This window comes from Carcharhinus amblyrhynchos, chromosome 4, assembly GCF_965287045.1.
Source record: "Carcharhinus amblyrhynchos chromosome 4, sCarAmb.v2.hapA, whole genome shotgun sequence".
Taxonomy (NCBI): Eukaryota; Metazoa; Chordata; class Chondrichthyes; order Carcharhiniformes; family Carcharhinidae; genus Carcharhinus; species Carcharhinus amblyrhynchos.
The window spans coordinates 79,140,313-79,166,434 of record NC_137327.1 but is presented as its reverse complement, the minus strand read 5'-3'; the positions used below and the strand labels follow the sequence as shown (position 1 = coordinate 79,166,434).

Genomic DNA, 26,122 nt, shown 5'->3' with positions numbered 1-26,122 from the left:
TGGAATGACGCTGTTTTACCCGGAATATGATTTTGGGTCCAGTGTACATCTAAATGTAGCAATACTGGAACTGATATCCTGAATTGAGTTTTGGGCTTTGAAGAAATCCCTAATGCCTTCACGAGAAACTTGTCCATTTAACCTACACCTGGGGTGAATGAGATTGGCTTGCTGAACTGTCCCACATTAGGTTCCGATTATATTAGTATTTGCATCACTAACACCTCATCACAATCCGCACAAGCTACTAAGTAACAAAATTAAACTTATCTGGACAATTATCAAAGAAGAAGTCCATATTATGACCACAGTCATAAACTAACAATAGTATATTAATGTGGAAACATAGCAGTGATTTGGCTTAAACATTGAATGTGTAAATATTTTGTAGACATGGTTAATTTATGAAACAAAGGAGAATACAAATCTAGTTGTAATGCCACACTAACCTGGCATTAACTGATAACTTTACAGCTGAGATCCACGTCAGAGATTACAATAAACTTGTGAGTGTATTTTAGTATTAGACCAGCTGAAAATTGATATTAGATAATTGATTCCAAATTGCAACAGTAAATGCACTTCTAGAGTACTTTGTTGACGATAAAGTGCATTGAGGTGTATAGTGGCCATGAGAACTGCTACATAAATGCACATTTAGTCTACTCAGTAGGTTAAAGCATACATGGTTATAGTTAGCAATGTTTTCAGAATTTGTACAACTTCTTCGTTATATGACATGGATAAACTTTGCTTTCTATGGGAGGATGAAGCTAGCTTTCTGAAACTTCAAAGTGATTAACCATCGTCTTCACGTTAAAGATGCAATATGAATGTAATTAGTTGTTGTTGTAAATGTTCTACCTGTTTCTGTCAGATTGTTGTTCCTGAATAAATTTATCTTCTACCCTGTTAACTATGTCTGAATTACTTACCTTAAATCTTCCTCCCTTGATCTCAAGGTGGTTGGCAATATCTAGGTGCCATGTTTCTATGTAACTAGTATCACTGCTAGGTTAGATGGTCTGACTAGAGAGGGGGCAAAATTTGACTTTCTCTTGAGAAATAAGGAAGGGCAGGTGACAGAAGTGTCAGTGAGGGATCACTTTGGGACCAGTGACCATAATTCCATTAGTTTTAAGATAGCTATGGAGAATGATAGGTATGGCCAAAAAGTTAAAATTCTAAATTGGCCAACTTAATGGTATTAGACAGGAACTTTGACAAGTTGATTTGGGGAGTCTGTTGGCAGGCAAAGAGACAGTAGGTAAGTTTTCAAAAATGTGTTAACCACTGTTCAGAGTAAACATATTCCTTTTAGAGTGAAGGCTAAGCTTGGTAGAAGTAGGGAACCCTGGATGACTTGAGATATTGAGGCCCTGTCAAGAAGCAGAAAAAGGCATATGACATGCATGGGCAGCTGGGATCAAATGGATCCCTTGAAGAGTATCGAGAGTGTCAGAGTAGTGTTAAGAAAGAAATCAGAAAGGCAAGAGGAGGTTGCTTTGGCAGATAAGGCAAAGGAGAATCCAAACAGCTTCTACAAATACATAAACGGCAAAAGGGCAACAAGGGAGAGAATAGGGCCTCTTATGGATCAACAAGGTAATCCGTGTGTGGAGCCACAAGAGATGGATAAGATCCTAAATGAATATTTCTCATCAGTATTTACTGTTGAATAAGGTATGGATGTTAGGGAACTTGAGGTGCTGGAAGCCTTAACGTGCATCAAGGTAGATAAATCCCCGGGACCTGATGAAGTGTACCCCAGGACATTGTGGGAGGCTAGGGAAGCAATTGCAGGTCCCCTAACAGAGATATTTGAATCATTGACTGCCATAGCTGGAGGTGCCTAAAGATTGGAGAGTCGCAAATGTTGTACTTTTGTTTAAGAAGAGTTGCAGGGAAAAGCCTGGGAATTACAGGCTGGTGAGCCTAACGTCTGTAGTGGGTAAGTTGTTAGAAGGTATTCTGAGAGACAGAATCTACAGATATTTAGAGAGGCAAGGGACAGTCAGCATTGCTTTGTGAGTGGAATATCATGCCTCACAAATTTGATTGAGCTTTTTGAAGGGGTAACCGCGAAGATAGATGAGGACAGTGCAGTCTGTATTGTCTATTTGGACTTTAGCAAGGCCTTTGACAAGGTGCCATATGTTAGATTGTTGCATAGGGTTAAACCTCACGGAATCCAGGGTGAGGTGGCCAATTGGATACAAAATTGGCTTGACGACGGAAGACAGAGGGTGTTGTAGAGGATTGTTTTTTAAACTGGAGGCCTGTAACCAGCAGAGTGCCTCAGAGATTGGTGCTGAGTCCATTGTTACTTGTTATTTTTATTAATGATTTGGATGAGATTTTAGGAGGCACGCTTAACAAGTTTGCAAATTCCATCAAGATTGGTGGCATAGTGCACAATGAAGAAGGTTATCTAGGATTGCAACAGGATCTTGATCAATTGGGCCAGTAGGCTGATGAATGATGGATGGAGTTTAATTTAGATAAATGCAAGGTGATGCAGTTTGTCTTACTCAGTTAATGATGGGGCATTGGGGAGAGTTATAGAACAAAGAGATCTAGGGTTACAGGTTCATAGCTCCTTGAAAGTGAAGTTACAGGTGGCCAGGGTGGTGAAGTAGACATTCGGCATGCTTGGTTTCATTGGTCAGAAATTCAATACACCAGTTGGGACGTCTTATTGAAGATTACAAGTCATTGGTATGGCCACACATGGAATACCATGTACAGTTCTAGTCACCCTATTATAGAAAGGATATTATTAAACTAGGAAAAGTGCAGAAAAGATTTACTAGGATGTTATCAGGACTTGATCGTTTGGGTTATAAGCAGAGACTGGATAGGTTGGGACATTTTTCCCTGGAACGTAGGAGGCTTACCGGTGATCTTATAGAGGTCTATAAAATAATTAAGAGCACAGATTAGCTGGATAGAATATAAAACACAGAACATAGAACATTACAGCACAGTACAGGCCCTTCGGCCCTCAATGTTGTGCTGAGCCATGTCCAATCCCAAGATCAAGCTATCCCCTTCCTATAATTCTGGAGTGCTCCATGTGCCTATCCAATAACCGCTTGAAAGTTCCTAAAGTGTCCGACTCCACTATCACAGCAGGCAGTGTATTCCACACCCCAACCACTCCCTGGATGAAGAATCTGCCTTGGACATCCCTCCTATATTTCCCACCATGAACCTTATAGTTATGCCCCCTAGTAACAGCTACATCCACCCGAGGAAATAGTCTCTGCACATCCACTCTATCAATCCCTCTCATCATCTTATAAACCTCTATTAAGTTGTCAACGTCTTTTCTCAAATATAGGGGAGTCTAAAACTAGAGGGCATAGGTTTAAGGTGTGAGGGGAGAGATACTAAATGATCCAGATGGGCAATTTTTTCACGCAGAGAGTTGTGAATGTCTGGAACGAGCTGCCAGAGGAAGTAGTAGAGGTGGAAACGATCTTGTCCTTTAAAAAACAGTTAGATAATTACATGGATACAAAGGAGTCATGCATTGTTTCAAACAACATTATTTTTCTTTTAAACTAACTGGCTTATGGTTTGATGGCTTGTTTTCGATATCAGATAAGGAATATGGGGTCGATTCTCCCAGAAGTGCTGAATTGGCAAGAAAACTGATCTAGATCATGATTGTTCTTTTCAGTGAAATTTCAGAACCATACGCCACTCTGTGCAATGCAGAGGTCACAATCGTGAATATTATTAAAAACTAGGTGGGGGAGCGGGGGGCAGGGGGCCTGTTCACACCAGAGACTGACAGCTCTGGAAATCTGCATATGCACAGCAGTCCCGATCTGTCAGTCTCCCTGTCTCCCGGCCAGCTCTTTCACTGGGACCCCCACAGTGCTGCCCCTCCCAACATCACGACAGCCTGATCGTGGCCCCCATCCCAATTCCTGGGACAGCGCCAACCATCCCCCATTTAGGAATGCCTCGATGTTCAGTCCAACCCCACTGAGCTATAGCGATCCCCCATCCCCCCACCACAGCAGACCCCACCTCCCTCCCCCGCTAACATCACCACCCCCCCCGGCAGATTGCTGACCTCTCCTGGCAGATCAATCCCACCCCAGAAGCAAACCTCCCTCCCCCCTTCCCCGACAGGAGACAGACCACCTCCCCCCTCCAGTGGAGCATCATCCCAGCCCGCCCCCATCACTGGCCTCCCTCCAGCCCAGACCGATCCCCATGCAGAGTGGCATCAGGACCCTCCACCGATCACCCCTTAGGCCCTGCCCACTAGGGGGCAGTGCCACCCCCTTGGCACTGCCCGGTGCCCAGTGGGCAGTGCCAAGGTGCCGCCGGACATGGGCACTTTGTCCCTTGGACAGTGCTGGGAGGCAGAGACTGGCACTAACAGGGTGCCAATACCCGGGGGCACCACCCCCCTGCCCTCTGACCTCATGAGGGGCCCCAATTGTCCCCCTTCACTACGGCAGTATCTCCCATTAGTTCCCCAAAAGCGGAGAGCTACTCTAAACCCTGCCTGAGTGAAATACGCCAGGCTGGGCGGGAGATGCTCTCAGGCCCGGCAAGTTCCGTGTCGGGCCCGATAATCACATTTAAAAAAGATTAAAAATACATTTAAAACAGATGAAAATCACTTACCTCTTTTACCGCTGGTTTCCAGCGCAATCCTGACTGCCCCTTTTCTCTGGCTCTGGGAGACGTGCATGTGTCAGAACGTGAATCCCATGAAATGGCCAACACACACATCTCCCAACCCGACCCACTAGAACATTTGTGAGTCACAATGTGAGAACCAACCCCACTGTGTTTGTATAAACTTTCATGCTTAAATGAGCATTGGCCTTATCTTTTCTCGTATTTTGACAGCTCACTCCATTTTCAGGACATGGTGAAAGCAACTCTTTGCACATTTCTCTCACATGTGAAAGGGGAAGGTCAGAGGCAAGATTCTGTTTTGCAGCGCAGCTGTTAATTTTTTTTTCGCAGTCTGGCACTCATCAACCTGAAGAATTTGAACGTTGCAAAGTAGTAACTTCAATGTTAAATTAAGGGCAATTTGGTAGTGCAGACTGGTGAAAGAAAAAGAAAAGCAAGACTTGCACTTAAATGGCACGTTTTGCAACCTCAGGATGTTCCAAAGTGCTTTCCTGTTGCAATATAGGAAATGCAACAAACAATTTTCACATGGCAATTTCCCACAAACAGTAATCTGATAAAGACTAAATAATCTGTTTTTTAGATGTTGATGCATATTGGCCAAGACATGGGTGATAACTCCCCCGCCTCTTTCTTTAATTAGTGTCACATGATCTTCAAAATTCACTTCAGCGGGCAAGTAGAGCTTTGGTTTAACCACTCATCTGAGGGCAGCATATTGGTATCCTGGGTGGCACAGTGACACAGTGTTTAGCATTGTGCCTCACAGCGCCAGGGACCCGGGTTCAATTCGGGCTTGGGTGGAGTTTGCACATTCCATGTCTGTGTGGGTTTTCTCCAGATGCTCCGGTTTCCTCCTACAGTCCAAAGATGTGCGGGTTAGGTTGGTTGGCCTTGCTGAATTGCTCTTTAGTGTCAGAGGGATTAATAGGAAAATAGGTGGAGTTACGGGGATAGGGCCTGGGTGGGATTGTTGTTGGTGCAGGCTCGAGGGCCGAATGGCTTCCTTCTGCACTTTAAGGATTCTATGATTCTATGAAAAATGGCACTGTTGACAGTCCAGCACTCCCTCAATACTACCCTTAGGTCAACTTAGATTTTATGCTCAAGACCTTGGCGTGGAATTGTGAATCCACAATCTTCTGATTTGGTTCAGCTAGATCAGGATTTGGGCACAATCATCTCACATTTTGTTTTACCAGAAAGCATTCAGTTCATCAGGCAAACAATTTTAAGAAAGCATTGTAAAACTCCATTAGCAGTTGAGGTTATTCATTTGGGTTACAGGGTCAAAGAGTTGCACTGAAGGTAAGGTAATATGTTTGCATTTTTGTTTGAATCATCCTAAAGCATGCCACATTGACACAGTGATAGTGATTGCGGGCAGAGTCTTGATTACAAAGTTCTTCTGTTTAGTTTATCTTTGCATGTTTGCTAACTGAAGCATGTGGTTCAGTTTGGGAACGGACAGAGGCAATTGCAGACGTGCTTTATTGCAGACCGCATCTATTGAGAGAGCAACAAAGATATTAATAGGTTAGGCCTCCACTTCATTCTGAAAATTTTAATTTAATCATTCAGTTCTAGGAAGGCAGATGGGGGGGCTCAATCCCAGTTTTGATTTTGTGAGGGAAAAGAAGCGGGAATATTTGCTCTAGTTTACAGCTGTAAAAAATCTACAGTGATCCGCACTGAGCCACATGGCAGAAATCGTTCAGTAGATTAAGCTCAGAAATCTGTCGGAAAGCAGTTGGGTATCTGCTGGCAACTGAACGAGGAGCTGGGGCATCCACAGTTGTGAACTCTGTAGAACTCTGTAGGATCACATAGCCAAAAAACTAATGGAAGAATTCCAAAAGGATCTCATCTTGGGACAGCTAGAACAGGAAGAAAATTAAAATGAATTTCAGGGGGCTGTGGCATATCTTTGGGTTGGTCTCAGGATGAGTGAATGAATCTTCAAGATTTTGTACATAAAAGAAACCTTACGGGAATTATAAAGTGGAACTGAGCTCATAGCACAAGTCCTTAAAAGCTATAGTGTGAAGTTAGTGGTGTTTGCTCTGTTTAATTTCTCATTATATATGCAATAAAATTTGTTTTTGTATGAAAGCATGAAATCTGTCAACTGATTGTTGGGTTTTCAAATTTCTTTAGTGTCAGAACAGGATCATACACAACTTTCTTCACATATGTTTCTGATTAAATATAAAAATAGAATGGCTATTTCTATTTCCAGTTCCCTGTAAAAAAAAATCTCAAAACAAGTACAAAGTGAATGTATGACCTCTGAATGTCATTTAAAGTGCCTGTGGTTTGTCTGTGAAGTAAGTTGTGCATCACTGAATCCATTGGATATGAGGTTACAGTCAGCTGAAATCTGTAGTTGTTTTCTCATGCACCAAGCTATGTGACAGTAGTTTCTCTTAGAACAACAATTACCCACCAATCAACTATGGATAGTAAGGAGGAAGAAAATATTATTTCATCGATCACCAACCAATCAAATTGGAATACACTACCTTTGGTGGTCAATTCACCATCCTTTCCACTGCAGATTTTTTTTAGTTGGAGTCCTGCCATATACCTCAAATGAATATTACATTGACCAATACAACTGAAAACCAATGACATTATTGTGTCAAGCAAAGAGGTCCCTTCAAGATTTTAAATGGCTTCATTTTTGTGAATACGCTGTTTGACATTCATGTAATCAATGAGCCTCCATACTTGAAAATAAGGTGGATCATGAAGATATTCTACAGAAGTGAACATAGGACTGGAGTTTGCACATTTCCTGTACTTCCAACAATTATAGCTGCAAACTGATACATTTCTGCATCAACAACTAAGGAGAATGGCCTGTGCAGCTCCGAACACAGATTGTTACAGAGCAGTATTATCTGCTGTCAGAAAAGCTGAGCTAAATTCCACAGTAAGGACAACATTGCCAATGACAGCCAACTGTCTCCTTTAATATCATGTCCCTGCTTCTTTACAAGATATTTACAGATGTACCAAGCAAGCAACTGATGCATTGCAGGATTAGTACATACGACTCGCTTCCCATCAGATAGAAACAGTAGTGTGACATAGCTACATTTCTAGTACTGATGGTATCCATGCAGCGATCTTGAAGTTCTTCTCATGTCAGTAACTGAACAAGGTGCAATGATGTAGATCATAGATCATAGAGCCCTACAGTGCAGAAAGAGGCCCTTCGGCCCATCAAGTCTGCACCGAACACAATCCGACCCACGCCCTACCCCCATATCCCTACATATTATGCCCACTAATCCCTCTAACCTACACATCCCAAGACACTAAGGGGCAATTTCTTAGCATGGCCAATCAACCTAACCAGCACATCTTTGGACTGTGGGAGGAAACCGGAGTGCCCGGAGGAACCCCACACAGGCACGAGGAGAATGTGCAAACTCCACACAGACAGTGGCCCGAACTGGGAACGAACCCAGGACCCTGGAGCTGTGAAGCAGCAGTGCTAACCACTGTGCTACTGTGCCATCCTGCAGAACTTGTTGTATCAAGCAAAAATGTTAAGGTTTCAGTCTTGCAATGTAACTTGTCTCCTATATTTAAGTGTTACTCTATGTTTGTGAGCTGAGATGAAATCCATACTCAGTTCACAAAGAGTTATGATAGCCAATAAGAGAAGCTTACAGGATTCTGGATAGAATTAGATACAAGTTACCTCCACTGTGATAAAAAATGTGAGGTTGAAGGCATCTTTGAAGGATAAATCAGTGAAAGATTTTAAGAACGCATCATGCAATGTGAAAACTGGAGTTAGGTACTTTCTTGTATCTATTGTGCAGCAATCTATTGTGAACTTTCCTTAGGTCTGTTTGTTTCTTTCTTGCTGGATGTTCAACGAGATTCTTCTCCACCAAGAAAGGGGCTCTTAAATATCAAACAGCAACACCTCAAAGACACCATCTGGAAATATTTTCTACTCCTGAGAAAATGTGAAACTTCCTCTCAGTTCATATGAAATTGAATTTTTTTCGCAGGTTTTATTGACTTGGATTTCAAAACAATTATTTTGTTACTTAATGTTATTTTACTTGCTAAGAATGAAAATTTAAATATGAATTTGTAGCAGTTGGCCTTTGCCAAAACTTACTGCAGTTGCTTAAAAATAAAATCCATTTGTTCCTCCAATTTCAGTGCACAAATACTGCTTTTAGGTGCAGAAAACACATTACTGATGTTGATTCCAGATTCCAGGCTTGCAAACTGCAGCCAAAAGGAAATGCTAGTGGGAGATAAGGCTATGACATTGTAACACCATTCCTCTGATTCATCATTCCTACAAGCACAACTCACTGTTGGAAACATAAGATTATACAGTTAGCCACTTGGTTTAAAATCTTTTCAAAAATCAGAATACTCCACCTCATTAAAGAACTGGATGTTCTAGTTCACTGCGAAGCTGTGTGTTTTGTTGCACTCTGTATGTAATGTTCTACAGTCACATTCCACATCTGTGCACTTCCTATCAAACTCTATGGTCTCACAAGTGCCATCCAATTTTTAAATTCAAAGCTATAATATCATCAGTAAACTCATTGCAAGAGGAGGCAAATAAAACCATGGGCAGCTTAAGTTGAAACAATAGAAAAGGGGGCAAATTGGGACATCTAGGGCCCGATTTTACCATTGCAAATGGGCGCGAAAATGTGGTAAAGTTGGGCATGAGGCCTTTAACATGCCTGCATCCACAGAGATGCCCACTTTACCAAGGCCCAGGAATGGTATCAATCTGATTTGCACCCGAAACGGGTGCAATGGCAATTTAAATGATTTGCATGCATTTAATTTGAATAAATGAACTACCAGCCCAACTTTATCAGTAGTTCCCCTTTACCATTGCAATTGCATGTCCAGCTTCAGCGCGAAACAGACATGCTCGGCAAAGGTCTGTTTTGGGCGCACCAGCTTCTGAAGCAGTAAGTTCAGAGCTTCCAGCGGCTCTCTGACACAGATCGGTGGTGGAGGGGGGAGGGGGAGACAGGCCAGGTCATTCTCTGGTAATGGGGGGGGAGGCAGGACAGATCACTTCCTGGTTGAGCAGGGGGGGATGCAGAGGGACAGCACATTGCCATCCGGTGGGGGGAGGGAGGTGAGGTGGGCCCGATCACTCTCTGGTGAGGGGGGAGGGAGGAGGAGGTGGGTCAGATGTATCTCTGGTAGGGGGAGGCGGGGGGCGGGAGGGAGGAGGAAGGTCAGATCATTGTCTGATGGAGGGTGGGGGGGGGGAGCAGGTGGAGGAGGCCCGAGCATTCTCTGGGGAGGGGGCTGCAGGGCAATGGGAGAAGCCTCATCATTCTCTGGGGGAGGGTGGCCAGATGGATCTCTGGTAGGAGCTGACGCGGGGGGGCAGGGAGCGTCCGCTGCCACTTTGCGGGCAATGGATGGGGGGGAAGTGGGGCAGAGGGTCGCGATCAGTCTGGGTAGGGGGGGGTGCGGGGTGGTGGATGGATAAGGGGGAAAGTTATGTTGTAGGGGTGGGGGGGGCGATATCTGTGGGGGTCATCTCTCCCAGGCTGCTTTATCTGCTTTTTGCAGCCTGGGAGCGATGTGACAGCGGCGCAATTTAAAATTTTTTTTTAACTGCACATGCGCAGTTCAGAGCTTCAATCATTTCAGACACGATAAGCCCCGCCTGCAGCGCAATTTAGAGTTGCAATTTTGTTTTCAGGCTAAATGTATATTGGGGCGCCCGAGAGCAGATTTCCAAGTTGGATCTGAATTGCACCCAGATTCAGCAGTTCGAATGAAAATGGTAAAATCAGGCCCCTAGCATAAAACAGCCTTGGAAAGGATATCAGGAAGTGTCCTGGTGCCCCATGTTCTCACCCTGTTTAAAGGTTATTTATTAGTATCACAAGTAGGCTTACATTAACACTGCAATGAAGTTACTGTGAATATCCCCTAGTCACCACACTCCGGGCCTGGTCGGGTACATTTAGGAAGAATTTAGCATGCCAATAACCAGCTTGTCATTCGGACAGTGAGAGGAAACCGGACAACCCGGAGGACACAAACAGTGACCTAAGCTAGGAATCAAACTCAGGCCCCTGGCATTGTGAGGCAGTAGTGCTAACCACTTGCTTTTGTTACAGAGATATCTTATCATACCTATGTGATAAGAAGATCATTCATGCATGTGATTGCAGGGATCTGGATGGAATTTTAAAACTGCAAATGAAGTTTAGCTTTTAAGGGGTTAAAATCCTGTTTCAGAAAACAATGATAATATTGACTACACTTGAGTTGGGCTGTTTTAGGAAACATCTGCACCTTTAAAATACAATAAATTAGTGTGGAGTATAAACCTTACAGTGTGTTTTGTCCATGTGCTTTTTTTAAACAAAAATAGATCGTCAAAATCCATTTGTGGAGCCTCATACAGAATATCCTAAAATGATAAAGTTCAGTGGAGGCAGTGAGATTATCATCCCCTGTCGCGTCACAGCACCAGATCTAAGGGTCCACCTACTGTCGGTAAGAGATTGAAAATAAAAGTTTTTGTAAGGGCATCAGATCTGCAACAAACAAGTTACATAATGTAAAGTGCCTTTCCAAGAATTGTTACATAAAAGAGCTGAAAAGGTTGGAAGCACAAACAGGATTCTTAGAAAGAGAATAACAATTTGCAGGTTGACCAGGTAACGTGGTCAACTTATAAAAGCAAAGTACTGCGGATGCTGGAATCTGAAACCAAAGGGTCATCTGGACTGGAAACACAGTGTTGACTTGACAAAGGATCATCTGGACTGGAAAAATCAGCTCTTTTCTCTCCTTACAGATGCTGTAAAAAGTCTGACAACACCAAGTTTACTTACAGATGCTGCCAGACCTGCTGAGATTTTCCAGCTTTTTCTCTTTTGGCAATTAGCTACCTTTTCTCTTTTCAGTTCCAGACTAATCAACCTCTCAATTTTAACCTTTTATAATTTTATTGCAGCTTTCCGTCATTAACATTTGTCTTTTCTAAAAATGTTGCTTGTTTCACCATCAAGTGTTACCAGGCTCATGCTTTTTGTCCACTGGTACATACTCTTTGAAAATGCTGATAATTTGTGCCTAAATGTTTCCGACGAGCATCTAAGTTCCATGGTTCAATTCTTGGTCTGCATTAATTAAAGTGATCTCAACCTTGGCAGTGATAGTGGTGCTATAAATCAGGTATGCCACCCCTCCTGAGTTTGGCAGGAGTATATGCAGAAAGTCAGAATGTCATACTGGCATTAATTTTGCCCAAGATTTCTTTTGCTTTGCCTGTCTGAAAAGTAAGAGAAAGTAAAATGTTGGGGCAATTCTCCCAAAAAATTTCGAAGTGTCAAATTCACAGGAAAACTGAAGTAAATCCTGCTGTTTTTGTTTTCAGTGGGAGTTCAGAGAAGAATCTCCCCACTCTGCAATGCAGAGGTCACTAGATTTCAGGGGGCAGGGCCTTTTCACACTGGAGAGGCTGAAATCAGTGAGCCTTTGCGCATGCGCGACGGCCCCAAAGTGTCAGTCTCTTGTTTACTGACCAGCTCGACTGCTGGACAGCCTGGGACCCCCACAGTCCTGCTCCCAATCTCACCATGGCCCACCATCCATTCACAGGTCAGCCCCGAACCCCCGACCCGTCCCAGCCCACCCCGATCTCCAGCCCTTCCCCACCCCCAACACCCCCTAGCAGTGATGATTTCCCCCACCCCCTACAGGCAGACCCCCCCAGTAGGCATCACCCCCACAGGCATACCCCTGTCTGACCAAACTCTCCCCTGCCACAGCCCGCCCGATCACCGCCCTCTATCCAGCCCCCTTTGATCCCAATGCAGGGTGGCAGAGGGACCGCTCCAACCCCACCAATCACCCCTAGGCCATGCCCCAATGGGCCCCGCACCCTATTCCCCACCCAAATAGGCCCTGCTCCCTTGGCACTGTCCCAGTGGGCAGTGCTAAGGTGCCCCCGGGCATAGGAACTTTACCCCCTTGGGCAGTGCCAGGGGTACAGGCTGACACTGCCAGGGTGCCATGCCCAGGGGGTACAACCCCCTCCTCTGCCCGACCCCCTGAGGGGCCTCGATTGTCCCCCTTTCACCCCAGTGGGGTCGACCTGCTAGTTCCCCAAATGTGGGAAGCTATTGTAATCCCCGCTGGAGAGAAAAACTCTGGTGGGGTGGGAGATGCTAGTGGGCCCAGAAAATTCAGTCTCAGGCCTGCTAATAGTGTTTAAATAGTATGTAAAATACCATTTAAATGCTAGCCCCTCCAATTTCCGGTGCCGCACAGACGTTGCCAGAAATTCAGGCCTGGGAGACGCAAGCGTGGCACGGACACTCATGGGAATCCCACAAATCGACCAACGCATGATTCTCCTGGTCTGCTGCGCTAAACAAACAGCACAGCGGAATGGAAGAATTGCCCCCAATGTCTGGGCTGAACTCCCAATACCACTGATATAATGTACCAGCACATCAACTTTGGTTCAGAAGAAGAAGAAGTGCAAACAAAGTGGAAAAATTGCAACACGGTACAAACATTTGAGAAAAATTAGTTTCTTCAAGTTGATGAAAGAATTGATTTTACTCATTTATTATCTAAATGAATTAGTTGTTAGTTGTGATTTATCTGCTAACACACAAAATTGGAAGACGATTGCAGTCCTCCACCCAAACTGAACATTTGAAAAATGATATACTTCGCAATATCCGTTATACTGTTCAATCCCCTATTGCTCAATCTCTTACTCTGCCAAACATCTATCGAGTTCCTTCTTCACTCTGCCAACATTCTTCACCTCTCGTGTTTCCTGATACAAGCAGAATGTTTCACATACCCACCATCCTCTGAGAATAGCAATTAAATTATATTTGTGACTGAAGTAGTCCATATCCATATGCAGCAAGACCCAGATAACATTCAAATTTGTGCTGATACATGGCAAGCAATATTCACATCACACAAGTGCCAGGTAATGAACTCAGCAACAAGAATCTAACCATTTAACATTAAATGGCATAACCATCTCTGAATCCCTCCCTATCAACATCTGAAGGGTTACCATGACCAGAAACTAAACTGGTCTAGCCAAAAAATACAATGGTTGCAAGAGCAAGTCAGAAGCTGAGAATTTTGCAGTGAGTAATTGGCTGCTTCACTCCCCAAAGCCTGTCCACCATGTACAAAGTACAAGTTAGGAGTACTCTCTGCCTCCCTGGCTGAGCGTAACTCCAATGATACTCAAAAAGTTCAACACCACCCTGGACAAAGCAGGATGTTGTACTGCAATTATACAGGACATTGGTGAGGCCACTTCTGGAATATTGTGCGTGGTTTTGGTGTCCTTATCTGAGGAAGGATGCCCTTGCTATAGAGGAAGTACAGCAAAGGTTTACCGGGCTGATTCCTGGGATGGCAGGTCTGTCATATAACGAAGGACAGAGTCAGTTAGGATTATATTCATTGGAGTTTAGAAGATTGAGAGGGGATCTCAGAGAAACTTGTAAAATTCTAACAGGATTAGACAGGGTAGATTCAGAAAGAATGTTCCCAATAGTGGGGGAGTCCAGAACTGGAAGTCATAGCTTGAGGATAAGGGGGAATCTCCCCACTGAGGGGGGAGAAATTTCTTCACCCAGAGGGTGGTGAATGTGTGGAATTTACGACCACAGAATGTAGTTGAGGTCAAAACATTGTTTGATTTCAAGAAGAAATTAGATATGGCTCTTAAGGCTAAAGGAATCAAAGGATTTGGGAGAAGGCAGAATTAGGATATTGAATTTGATGAGCAGCCATAATCAAGATGAATGGAGGAGCAGGCTGGAAGAGCCAACTACACTAGTCCTGCTTCTAGTTTCTATATTTCTACATTAGTCCACTTGATTGGCATCCAGTCCACCACCTTTGACCTTCACTCCTTCCACCATCGACTCACAGTGGCAGCAGTGTGTACCATCTACAAAATGCACTGCAGCAACTCAACAAGGATCCATCAATAGTACCTTTTAAGCCCATGACCTTCACCTAAAAGGACAAGGGCAGCAGATACACGGGGACATCACCATCTGCAAATTCCCCTCCAAACCACACACCATCCTGACTTGGAAATATCTCACCATTCCGTTACTGTTGCTGAGTCAAAATGCTGGAACTCCCTCCCTAACAGCACCGTACCTACACCACATCGACTGCAGCATTTCAAGAAAGCAGATCACATCACCTTCTCAAGGGCAATTAGGAATGGGCAATAAATGCTGGCCTAGCCAGCAATGCCCACAACCTGTGAATAAATAAATAATATAAAACAGGAATCCTACATTGTCAGATAAGTAACCTTCTGTATGAAAAATTAATCTGAAGTTTCATCCACCAGGGCAGATGATCATATAAGATTTCATTGATTCTTTTCCAAAAAATAAATTGACATTTCTCTTGATATCCCAATTAACATGCAGCTCACAACCAAGAGTACCAAAAATTATTAACTGCTGTTTATAGTTCTTGTTGTGTATTTGTTGGCTGCTATATCTGCCAACAAGTAAAAGCGATTACATTTCAAAATATAACTTCTTGGCTCTAAGACACTTGCTTGTCCTAAGGATGTGAAAGGTACAATTAAAATGCAAGTCTTTATTTAGTTTGCGCTCTATGAGCACTTCTGCATGCAGCGCAACACGTTGCATTCATATGTTCTTGTGTTCAGTGAGTTATCCTCTGGGATACTCCTCCTGGTAGATTAACTCAGCTTATCCTATCTGTCAGATCTTACTTTCCTTCCACTTTCTCACTAATTTATATATATCCACATTCTTCTACTTGTCAGCCAAACTTCTTAACCTTGCATAGTGAACAACAATGGTGCCAAGAGCTGATCCCTCATTCTTTCCTGATGTGATTTACTGTAAAACTATGCACAATTTTCTCTGATGTGGAGATGCCGGTATTGAACTGGGGTGGGCACAGTAAGAAGTCTGTCAACACCAGGTTAAAGTCCAACAGGTTTATTTGGTATCACGAGCTTTTGGAATGCTGCTCCTTCATCAGGTGAGTGGAGAGTTGGATCCACAAACAGAGCATATATAGACAAAGACCAGAATTTTACCGGCACGCCGACCCTGATTCCAGGGGCTGGTAAGGCTCAGAGATCAGCATTCTTTGTTGGTCTCGGGCAGGATAGTATGAACCTCGGGAAGACGTGCCGGTAAAATGCTGCCCAAAGACTCAATTTTCTTTGACACAGCCACTTCTGAAGATTCCCCATTACTTCCAGCATTGAGCGTCAAAAAATGTGAAAATTTAAGTGTAATAACTTTCAGTGAATTCCCTCACCACAAGATTTAATGGCATGGCTCCTTGCCCCTCCCTTCCCATCCCCCCACAGACGCTCCCCCACCCCTTGTCCAACAAGCTATTCTGACCTCTTATTGCACTGGTAATTCATTACTTCCCCCCGCCTCCCAAACCAGGATTCTTTTTGCTACATGTCATGTTCACGTCCCTATATTCCCTGGGACAATTGTTATGTTTCTCTTCACAAATTGCTTTATTCAACTTACTGCAATTTTTCCAGTACCGTTCCTGTCTCCAATAATTCCCTAACATTACTGACCAGCATGTGACTGATCTAATTAGCAATGACAATAAGTAGGCTATTGCAATCCATGTAGGATTGGTGCTCTCAACAACCTTGCACACTTTTACTGATAAATCTTATTATTTTCACTCTTTCCTTATTTTCCCCCTGCAAATCTTGTACATTTGTTTAAATGTATTCATTGCATCCTCAGGCTGTTACAAATATGCGTGCAATTGTTTGCGGATGTTTACTACATCTGTATAGGGCTTAAAATATTTAAGATATAATCACATGGAAACTTACTATACTCCTGGCCAATAAACAGTACTGGGGACATAAATGTCCATGAGATGGAATCTTTTGATTGGTGCAGGAAATGGAGGAAACTCCTTTGAAATAAATATGTTTAATATGCATCTCAATATCTGTTCTTAAATGACCGTGGTTAATGTTTTACCTCTCCTTGTGTGTTACTGAGTAATAGAGACATTTGGGTTGGTTCCCAGGTCCCACTGTCTGAGTGTCACAGAGACAAGCTGTCTGCTTCCTGCTTTGTGAAAGGAAGCGACAGGAGAGTTTCAGCATCCCACTTACAAACATCCTCTGCCAAGCCTTCAAATGTTACAAACTTAAAACAAGCCGTCTATTCCAGGAAAGCATGAAAATGTATTGACGTTGTGCTGGGCCCTTTTCCTTCTTGAACGTTTTCCAATCTTGTATTGATAAATAATGCCAACAATGCTTGCCTGATGTTCTCCATGTACTGAGTCACATCAATGAGCAAGTCTTGGATGTGATTCCCAGTCTTTGTACAGTTAGTTTGCATAACAGTTAGTGCACTAAATTTAGTCTCGACAACACCGGAGATAATTCATTGGGGTGTCTACTGTTGATCACGACTTAGTGATTCCTGTGAAATGCCTTTGTGGGAACAATAAGTGAGGATATGATGCAGCATTCCACACACTCTCTCACACATACAACATAAACTACTAATACTCTTTGTTAAGTTTCACCCATGATTAAAGTACAAAAGGTCTATTAGGGTCATTACTGCTCACGAGCCTGCAGACTGCAATGAGTCGCTATCTTAAGGAAGAAAAGGAGAAAAGTTTTTAATTTGATTTGGTTCATAGAATCACAGAATCCTACAGTGCAGAAGAAGGCTATTCGGCCCATTGAGTCTGCACCGACCACAATCCCACCAACTGCCGACCCCCATAACATCTTTCATTTATCCTAGCTAGTCCCCCTGACATTAAGAGGTTATTTTGCATGGCCAATCCTCCTAATCTGCACATCTTTTGACTGCAGGAAGAAACCGGAGCAGCCAGAGGGAACGCATGGGGAGAAAGTGCAAACTCCACATAGACAGTGACCCTTGTTGGGAATTGAGCCCACATCCCAGGCACTGTGAGGCAGCTGTGCTAAACACTGTGCCACCCCGCCACTCCGTGCCATTCAATATTTGATTTATTATTGTCACATGTACTGGTATACAGTGAAATGTATTGTTTCTTGCACACTGTACAGATAAAGCATACCATATATAAAGAAGGAAATGAATGGGTGAAAAATATAGTGTTACAGTCATAGCTAGGGTGTAGAGAAAGATTAGCTTAATATAAGGTAGGTCCATTCAGAAGTTTGATGGCAGCAGGGAAGGAAGTGCTCTTGAGTTGGTTGCTATGTGACCTCAGACTTTTGTATCTTCTTCCCAACGGAAGACAGGTGTGTGAGGTTGTTGATTTTACTGGCTGCTTTTCTGAGGCAGCAAGAAGTATAGGTGGAGTCAATGAATGGGAGGCTGGTTTGCGTGATGGATTGGGCTTTGTTCATGACCCTTTTTAGTTTCTTGCAGTCTTGGTCAGAGCAGGAGACATACCAAGCTGTGAAACAACCAGAAAGAATGCTTTCTGTGGTGCATCTGTAAAAGTTGATGAAAGTCACAGTGGACATATCAAAATTGCCTTAGCCTCCTGAGAAAGTAGAGATGTTGGTGGGCTTTCTTAACCACAGCATCAGTGTGGAGGGACCAGGTTGTTGGTGATCTGAACCCCTAGAAACTTGAAGCTCTCGACCATTTTCACTTCATCCCTGTTGGTTTAGAGAGGGGCATGTCCTTGACTCCTACGATCCCACCCTACAATCCAAATCTAAACCAATCACTGAAATTAAATTCTAATACTAGTGGGAATCTAACTCTGAAACAGCTGAAATAGCATCAATGTTGTTGAATGTTGGTGGTGAGTTGATCTAGATAAAGTTGGCGGATTTAACTATTGAAATCTTCAAATGGTTGGGTCCCCAGACATCAAAGCGTTTATGTGAAAACTAAACTGCCTCAACTCTTCAAAAATAGCTTTCTTGAAACGATTGTGACAGACTTAATCTACTATTATGTTGGATGCACTGTCATTTCTCAGGAATTTAAATCTATTCCCAGAGTCATCACATCCCAACGAACCACATATTTTTAAAAACCCAATGAATGGAATTATTTTGGTGACTGGGATGATATGGTTTGCAGTACTGATAGTGGCCTAGACTGTGAAAGAACACAGACCAGCTAATGGCTAGTTATTCCCTGAGAGAGACAGGGGCCAATTTCAATTTAAACTGCCACAAACTGGCAGGGATTAGAATTGCTATGCACCACTTACCAACACCTTATTTGCTGGAGCAGCCATACCTTCCTGTGGAAGCCTCACAAATAGTGTGCAAACTAAAAGCATTGTTGAGGGATAACTGTATGATCATAGGATCCCTATAGTGCAAAAGGGGGCCATTCAGCCCATCAAGTAAACATCGACCCTCTGACAAAGCAGCTTACGCAAGACCACCCCCCAATCCCCACTATCCCTGTTACTCCACACATTTACCCCACTATGCCCCTAACCTACACTCCTGAAACAATAAGGGACAATTTGGCATGCCAATCCACCTAACCTGCACTTCTTTGGTGTGGAGTAGAGAGTTTTCCAAAACTGTCTGGGGCCAGGAAGAGCAAAAATGCTTCCTCTCTGCTCTTAACTTGCTGCTGGCTAAGTCAGCCCATTGGCCCACATGATTGTTGCACTGGTTCTGAGGCCACTGAGCTGCAGGATGATACTTATTTTGAACATGCAGCCTACTAGTGGTAAGACAGTGAGTTACAACTTCTCCTCAGACACTTTCATATCAATCACTGTGTGGCTAATGCAATTTTATTTTATTTGTTTCAATCCAGCCCTCATTGCATGGCAAAGTATCCCAAAATTCTCAAGATTTTCCCTTTCCATTTTGCAAAAGGAATTTTGGAAATTGCCATTATTGTTCACTCATGATGGAGTAAATCCTCTGTGACTGCAACACTTCACCTTTTCATCCTGTTTTCATACTACTAAATGCCTGTGTCTCCTCAGAACTGGTGTGTTATAGTTCTGGGACTGGTTAGTACCCATTGATGATAAATACTGAGCAATAAGATTTCATTTTTGTGGCTAGTGAGAGGGTAAGTGGAAAGGTTGAATTTAACACAACCTGCCTGGTGGTAACTGGCCTATTAAAATTAACACAGTTGAATTATCTGCTCAGAATAGTGCACCTTCCACTATTAAACTCCGTGGCTCTGCAGGTAAATGAGGTACTGCCTAATTTTACAATAGTCTAATCTACCAAATTAACCCCCATTAACTCACCACCAACAAGGATGCTATTTCAATTTTGAAGTTTCAAAGCCAGATTCTGATTAGGATGAAGATTTGATTTCAGAAGCAGAGGCCTGAAGAAATTACACAGATATGAAAGGCTCTTTCAAGCCAATGGCATCCCAATGACGTTTTAACTGGTCCCTGAAAAGTGTTGGCATTGCAGTTTCCCCAACAGGCTGCAGATCAGTAGCAAGTGAGAAGGATGAAAGAAGTCATTCCAGGTATAAAAAGGAAGAAGATATTTTATTTATATAACACCTTTCATGATCCTAGGATATCCCAATGTACTCTGCAGACAATGAAATACTTTTGAAGTATTGTCACAGGGAAATGCAGCAGACAACTTGTGGACAGCAAATACACAAAAACAACAATGTGATACCTGGGCAAATAATTTGTTTTAAAATTTAGTGATGTTGGTTGAGGGCTAAATATCGGCAGGTAAACTGGGTAGAATTTCCTTGCTCTTCTTCCAAATAGTGCCATAGAGCGGCACTGGGTGGCATGGTGGCACAATGGTTAGCACTGCTGCTTCACAGTGCCAGGGATCCAGGTTGGATTCCTGCCTTGGGTCACAGTCTGTGCAGATTCTGCACACTTTCTCCCTGTCTGCCTGGGTTTCCTTTGGGTGTTCCGGTTTCCCCCCCTCAGTCCAAAAGATGTGCTGGTTAGGTGCATTGGCCATGCTAAATTCTCCCTCAGTGCACCCGAACAAGCGCCAGAGTGTGGCAACTAGGGAATTTTCACAGTAATTTCATTGCAGTGTTAATATAAGCTTACTGTGAAAGTGAAACCTGATGATGCGATAATTCAGATTTTCCCCATTAAAAGACTTTCTTGTGTTAATGGAGAGTTCCTCAACCCAGGATATGAGATTGCTGCAATGTGAAAGAAGGTAGAGATTTAGGGTACCAATGGTTATGGGGTCAGCTGGCAAAATGGAGTTGAGACTACAGCCAGGTCAGCCATAATCTTATTGAATGAAGGCACAGGTTTGGAGAGTTGGCGTCTATGTCAGGTTTTCAAGGTTTTCTTTGGGTCCAGTTCCAGGGTTGCATGGAATGCTGGGAGGCATTCCTTGACATTCAATGGTGTTACCCAGTCCCCCACTGTCAACATCCTTGGGGTTACCATTGACCCAAAAGTCAACTGAACTCACTACACAAACACAGTAGCTATAAGAGCTGGCCAGGGGCTAGGATAATTGTGATGAGTAACTCACCTCCTGACTCGCCAAAGCCTATCCACCATTTACAAGGTTCAAGTCAGGAGTGTGATGGAATACTCCCCACTTGACTGCATGGGTATAGCTGTAACAACACTCAAGAAGCTTGACACCATCCAGGACAAAGCAGCTCACTTGACTGGCATCACATTTACAAACATTCAATATCTCACCACCGATGCTCAGTAGCGGCAGTTGATACTATCTACATGATGTACAGCAGCAATTCACCAAAGATACTTAGTTAGCAGCTGCCAAACCCACAACTACTTCCATTCAGAGGACAAGGGCAGTAAATGAATGGGAACACCATCACCTGCACGTTCCCCTCAAAGCCACTGACTTGGAAATACATCACCGTTCCTTTGCAGTCGTTGGGTCAAAACCTGGAACTCCCTCTGTAATGGCATTGTGGGTCAACACTTTGAACATGGACTGCAGCGATTCAAGAAGACAGCTCACCATCACCTTCTCAAGGGCATTAGGGATGGGCAATAAATGCTGGCCAGCTAGCAATACCCATGTCCCACAAATGAATTAAAAAAGGGTCAATTTCTGGAAATTTTTCATTGTGAACTGTCTGTTAGCAAAAATTTTTGGGGGTTCTTAAACATTGGCTTCTTTTAAGTTGGATGTGTTTTTGCTGAAGGACACATCTTCCTGGAAAACATCACCTGTTATAGTGCAGCACACCCTTAGCACTGCACTGGAGTTCCAGCCTAGAGTGAGTGCACAAGTCTCTGTAAGAATTTCTTTGGTGGAGCCTGGGAAAGAAGGGGTGTGGTAGTCCCTCTGCACTGAGTTCCCATTCTTTCTTCCCACTAGTCAATCCCATAACCCCATTCCCTCCATTTATCTTGGAACTAGTTGGGGGGGTGTGGTGGTGGGGGGAGGGCAACCCAATTGTCCGCCCTAAACAACTGCTCTGTGCCTTCTTCTTGCCTGCTCCCAAGGATAAGTGGACTGGCAGCTTTTAAAAAAGTTTGAGTGCTGAAACTTGCCAGGTTTTTCTGCTATCTTTATCGGGCAGGCAAATGTTTCTTAAAATTTTTATTTCATCCAAAAAAACCAAATCCAATTGAATCCAATTCATGGACCCCACGAGAGGAACAAGCAAGATCCAACTGACAAGACAAGGCATTGCACCCCATCTTGGGCTTCGTCATACAAGATCCAATCTAACAAGATGAGGAATTGCACCCCAATTTTGGCTTGACGCTTAGCCAAAAAACCGAGATGGCTTTGAAAAATTGCATCAGGGAATGCCTCAGTTTAACCTCATTGACTACCGTGATCTTTTACCCTTGTCTGAGCAAACCATTATCACAGGTGTCAGCACACCCAAGGTACAATGCGCTAGCCTCATCACCTACCTGTTCATGGTTCCACCCCAGAGTGTGCTCTCTAAGAACAGATACTACACTTGATCTTAGCCAAAAAGTCAAGAGCCGGGCAAATAACATCACCACAAAGCTGTGCAAATTAGATTAGAAAGCTATGGAAATATCTTGTTAGAGATAGAACCATGTTCCTCATTATCTTCAGAGTTGATGTGGATTCTATTTCAATGTGACTTGTAGAGTTACAGACTTGACTCGATTGAAGTAGTCACCCTGATTGGTGTCGGCAATTGGGTAGCCCTCCCCCCCACCACCACACCCCCCTAACTAGTTCCAAGATAAATGGAGGGAATGGGGTTATGGGATTGACTAGTGGGAAGAAAGAATGGGAACTCAGTGCAGAGGGGTTCCCATGGTTTACCATTCGCAGCTGTTGAAAGAAAAATGAAAATCTCAACAGACTTGGGACCAATGGCAGGTTGTGTCATTATTTTGTCAACCAATTTTTACATGATGATGTATCTTTTGGGAAAATTGTTTATTTTGATGTCCAGAATAATTTTCAACTATAATTGGATGCGGAATTTACTTCTCATGTCAAAATACAACAATGAAAATGTCAGGCACATTAATTTCAACATTTTTTAACATGACATGAAATTAACTTTACATGAAGAAGGCATCTATTAGCATTCATTACAAATTGATACTCATTGTCTCATGTGATTCTTCGCAACAAGGGATGACTGGTGAACCTAAGCAGTCAACCTAAAGTTGCTTATCTCTCCATCTTTGTTAGTTGACCAAAATCTCTGACTTGTAAAGTAGGATTTGATATATATTTTAGATTTACCTTGCCAGATTGATTAAGTGTGAAGAATGTTGTTGTTAACCAATAGCCTACAGGTACTGAGTTTTAATCCCAGTCACTAAAATCAGTGGAGAAATAAAAACAAATGTGTTTTGTCAGTAAGTCATGGGGGAATATCATATATAGATTTTTAAGAGGCTAAGAGGAAAAGATGGCAAAAATGAAAGCAGTCTGTTCAATTTGGGCTACAAGTGCAGAACTAGAGCATTCATGTAGAAAATTAACAGGCATCAAATGAAAATGAATTTTTTTTTTCACCATAACAGTGGGTATGAGGAACAGATTTCCAATTAATGTAACTAATTCCTAGCTGAAGGCATAACTTTACGTGAACAGTGTTGAAGATTTTATTGATAAATAAGGGCAGAACATGGAACACTATGGACCTTGCATCGAAGGAACTGAAAGATGTAGAGTGCGATCTTACCACCCGTTCACACCCCACTGCCACTGCAAACGAGGACGGAGAATTTGGCACTCAACTTACTATCCTTTCACCGTAGCGGGATCAGAAAATCCCGCCAGCATGAAAGGCCATAAGATTTGGCCAAAATTTGTCAAAAGAAAGCACAGGATTCAGTAATAGAAGTTCTGACAAGTTTCTTTCCATTCGTTCACAGGCCAGCATTTATTGCCAATCCCTAATTGCCCTTTATAGGCTGCGCACTTGCTTCTGCTGTTTTGCCTGATTACTTTGGGAATGGGCAGGCAGTGTTTTTTTGTAAAACTCTTTCTCAAGTTCTTAGACTTGGTCTAAAAATAAAGTTTATTTATTAGTGTTACAAGTAGGCTTACACTGCAATGAAGTTACTGTGAAACTACCCTAGTTGCAACATTCTGGCATTGTTCGGGTACACTGAGAGAATTTAGTATAGCCAATGCACCTAACCAGCACATTTTTCGGACCGCGGGAGGAAACCAGAGCACCCAGAGGTCACACAGACTTTGCACAGACAGTGACCCAAACCAGGAATTGAATCCAGCTCCCTGGTACTGTGAGGCAGCAGTGCTAACCATTGTGCCACCATGCTGCCCATAACAGACACCAGTAATTTCCAGCCTATAATATCATGTTGGTCTGTTTATATATCAAGAGATTGAACTGAGTATATCTGCCCAGCACACATGGTGATTGCCTGAATTGGGGTCCATTTCAAACATTCCAGATGCCCAGTGATGCCAGGAGTTTGGAAAGAGACTGTGAGGCATGCTATCAGTTTAAGTGTTTCATGGAGAGGTGAAAATAGCTAAAGAAAATAAATTGCTAATGAAAATATATGCAGTTCAGTTTGGAAATTAAACCAATGTTATATATCCATAATGGCACGTCAATTTTAGAGTGCAGACTTTGGAATTTCTCAACACTCACTGACATAAGTGAATGTTTCAATCCAAGTACGTTCTCACCACATTTCTGTTAACATAACTTGATGCGACTATATTGAAAATGTAAGTCAGCTTTACGAGGTGAAAGTTATAAGTAGGGATTGAGTTGTTAAACTTTATCTGAATGTAAATTTGATATCAGCAATAATAAATGCAGTTGCTATTGCTTCAATAAGGAGAACCCTAAAATGATCTATAAAACTGAGCATCTGAATTGTATGTGTAAAGTATCAAAATACTCTAAGTGTTAGACGAGCAAAGTGCCTGCGGGACTTGCACCTGATTACTTCAAAAATCATACTTACTAAAAGTCACAAATTTTGACTGAAAATTTTGTAAGTTTACCAATGACAAATGTGTCCAGAAATTACAAACTGGTGGTTTTCCTCTCTACTTGTTATTTTGAATCAAAAATCAATAAAGAGTTGCTAGTAAAACTGTAAATAAGCCAGAGTCCAGGAATCAATAAAATCAAACAAAATATGTTGGCAAATGCCTTCCAGCATGAGGCATTTATAATGGCAAAATGCAGAGGTTTTGGAACTAAACATGACAGATCCTTCAAACATGAATGACAGACCAAATAACTTCCACCAAATGATGTAATTTTCTGTTGCTGTATTACAATATCGTGTCCAATCAGTAACCAAAAGAAATTATATTAAAATAGGAACTTCTAGCATAATAAAGACAAACAGCTTCAAGTTTATTCGTAAAATTGTTCATGTGCTCAAAATGCTTCCTTTAACTTCTGATTTCAAAGACCTAGCCTTACTTTGGAACTCAAAGTTTGACCCTCACTTCAAATGTTCAGCTTTGACCTCACTTTTGATATTGTTTTGGCTGCCATGCACGTATGAGGGACAAAGAAAGAGAGAAACATTTGCAGCATGGGTGGAGGCCATTCAGCCCATGTTGTCTATGCTAGCTGTGCAAGAACTAACCACCCTAATACCAGCCAGCTCTTGGTCCGTAGCCCTGTAAGTTAGGGCACCATAAGCACGTATTCAATTTTAATGTATGATATTGATCATTTTGTGGTGGTTTCATCTTTATATATTTTCAATGCGTCATGAATGGTTAGAGCAGCAGCACTTTTTTATGCATGTGTATATCTGAGAGAGTACCATCAGAAACGGTGAAATTCTGATGGTAGTTTGAAGAAAGTGAGAACCGTGGAGGTTCCTGAAAATAAATATGTTTATTTAAGCAGAATCAGTTATATAAAGTATTTAGACATTTGGAAAAGAAGGGAAAGTTTTAAATTAGGTTAATTTTCTCAAGTTTTAAAATTGTTTGTTTTCACTGTAAAATTGTAAATGTGCAAGTCATTCTGTCCTTTAT

At 42.6% G+C, this 26,122-nt stretch overlaps 1 protein-coding gene across 1 annotated transcript in view; it reads left to right on the top strand.

The window, feature by feature from the left end:
• kdrl (kinase insert domain receptor like) overlaps positions 1–26,122 on the top strand; it is a 182,221-nt gene that overhangs the window by 51,019 nt on the left and 105,080 nt on the right. The window contains exon 4 of the mRNA XM_080187404.1: positions 11,072–11,196. Coding sequence (XP_080043530.1) covers positions 11,072–11,196 — 125 coding nt within the window. The remainder of the gene's footprint in view (positions 1–11,071; positions 11,197–26,122) is intronic.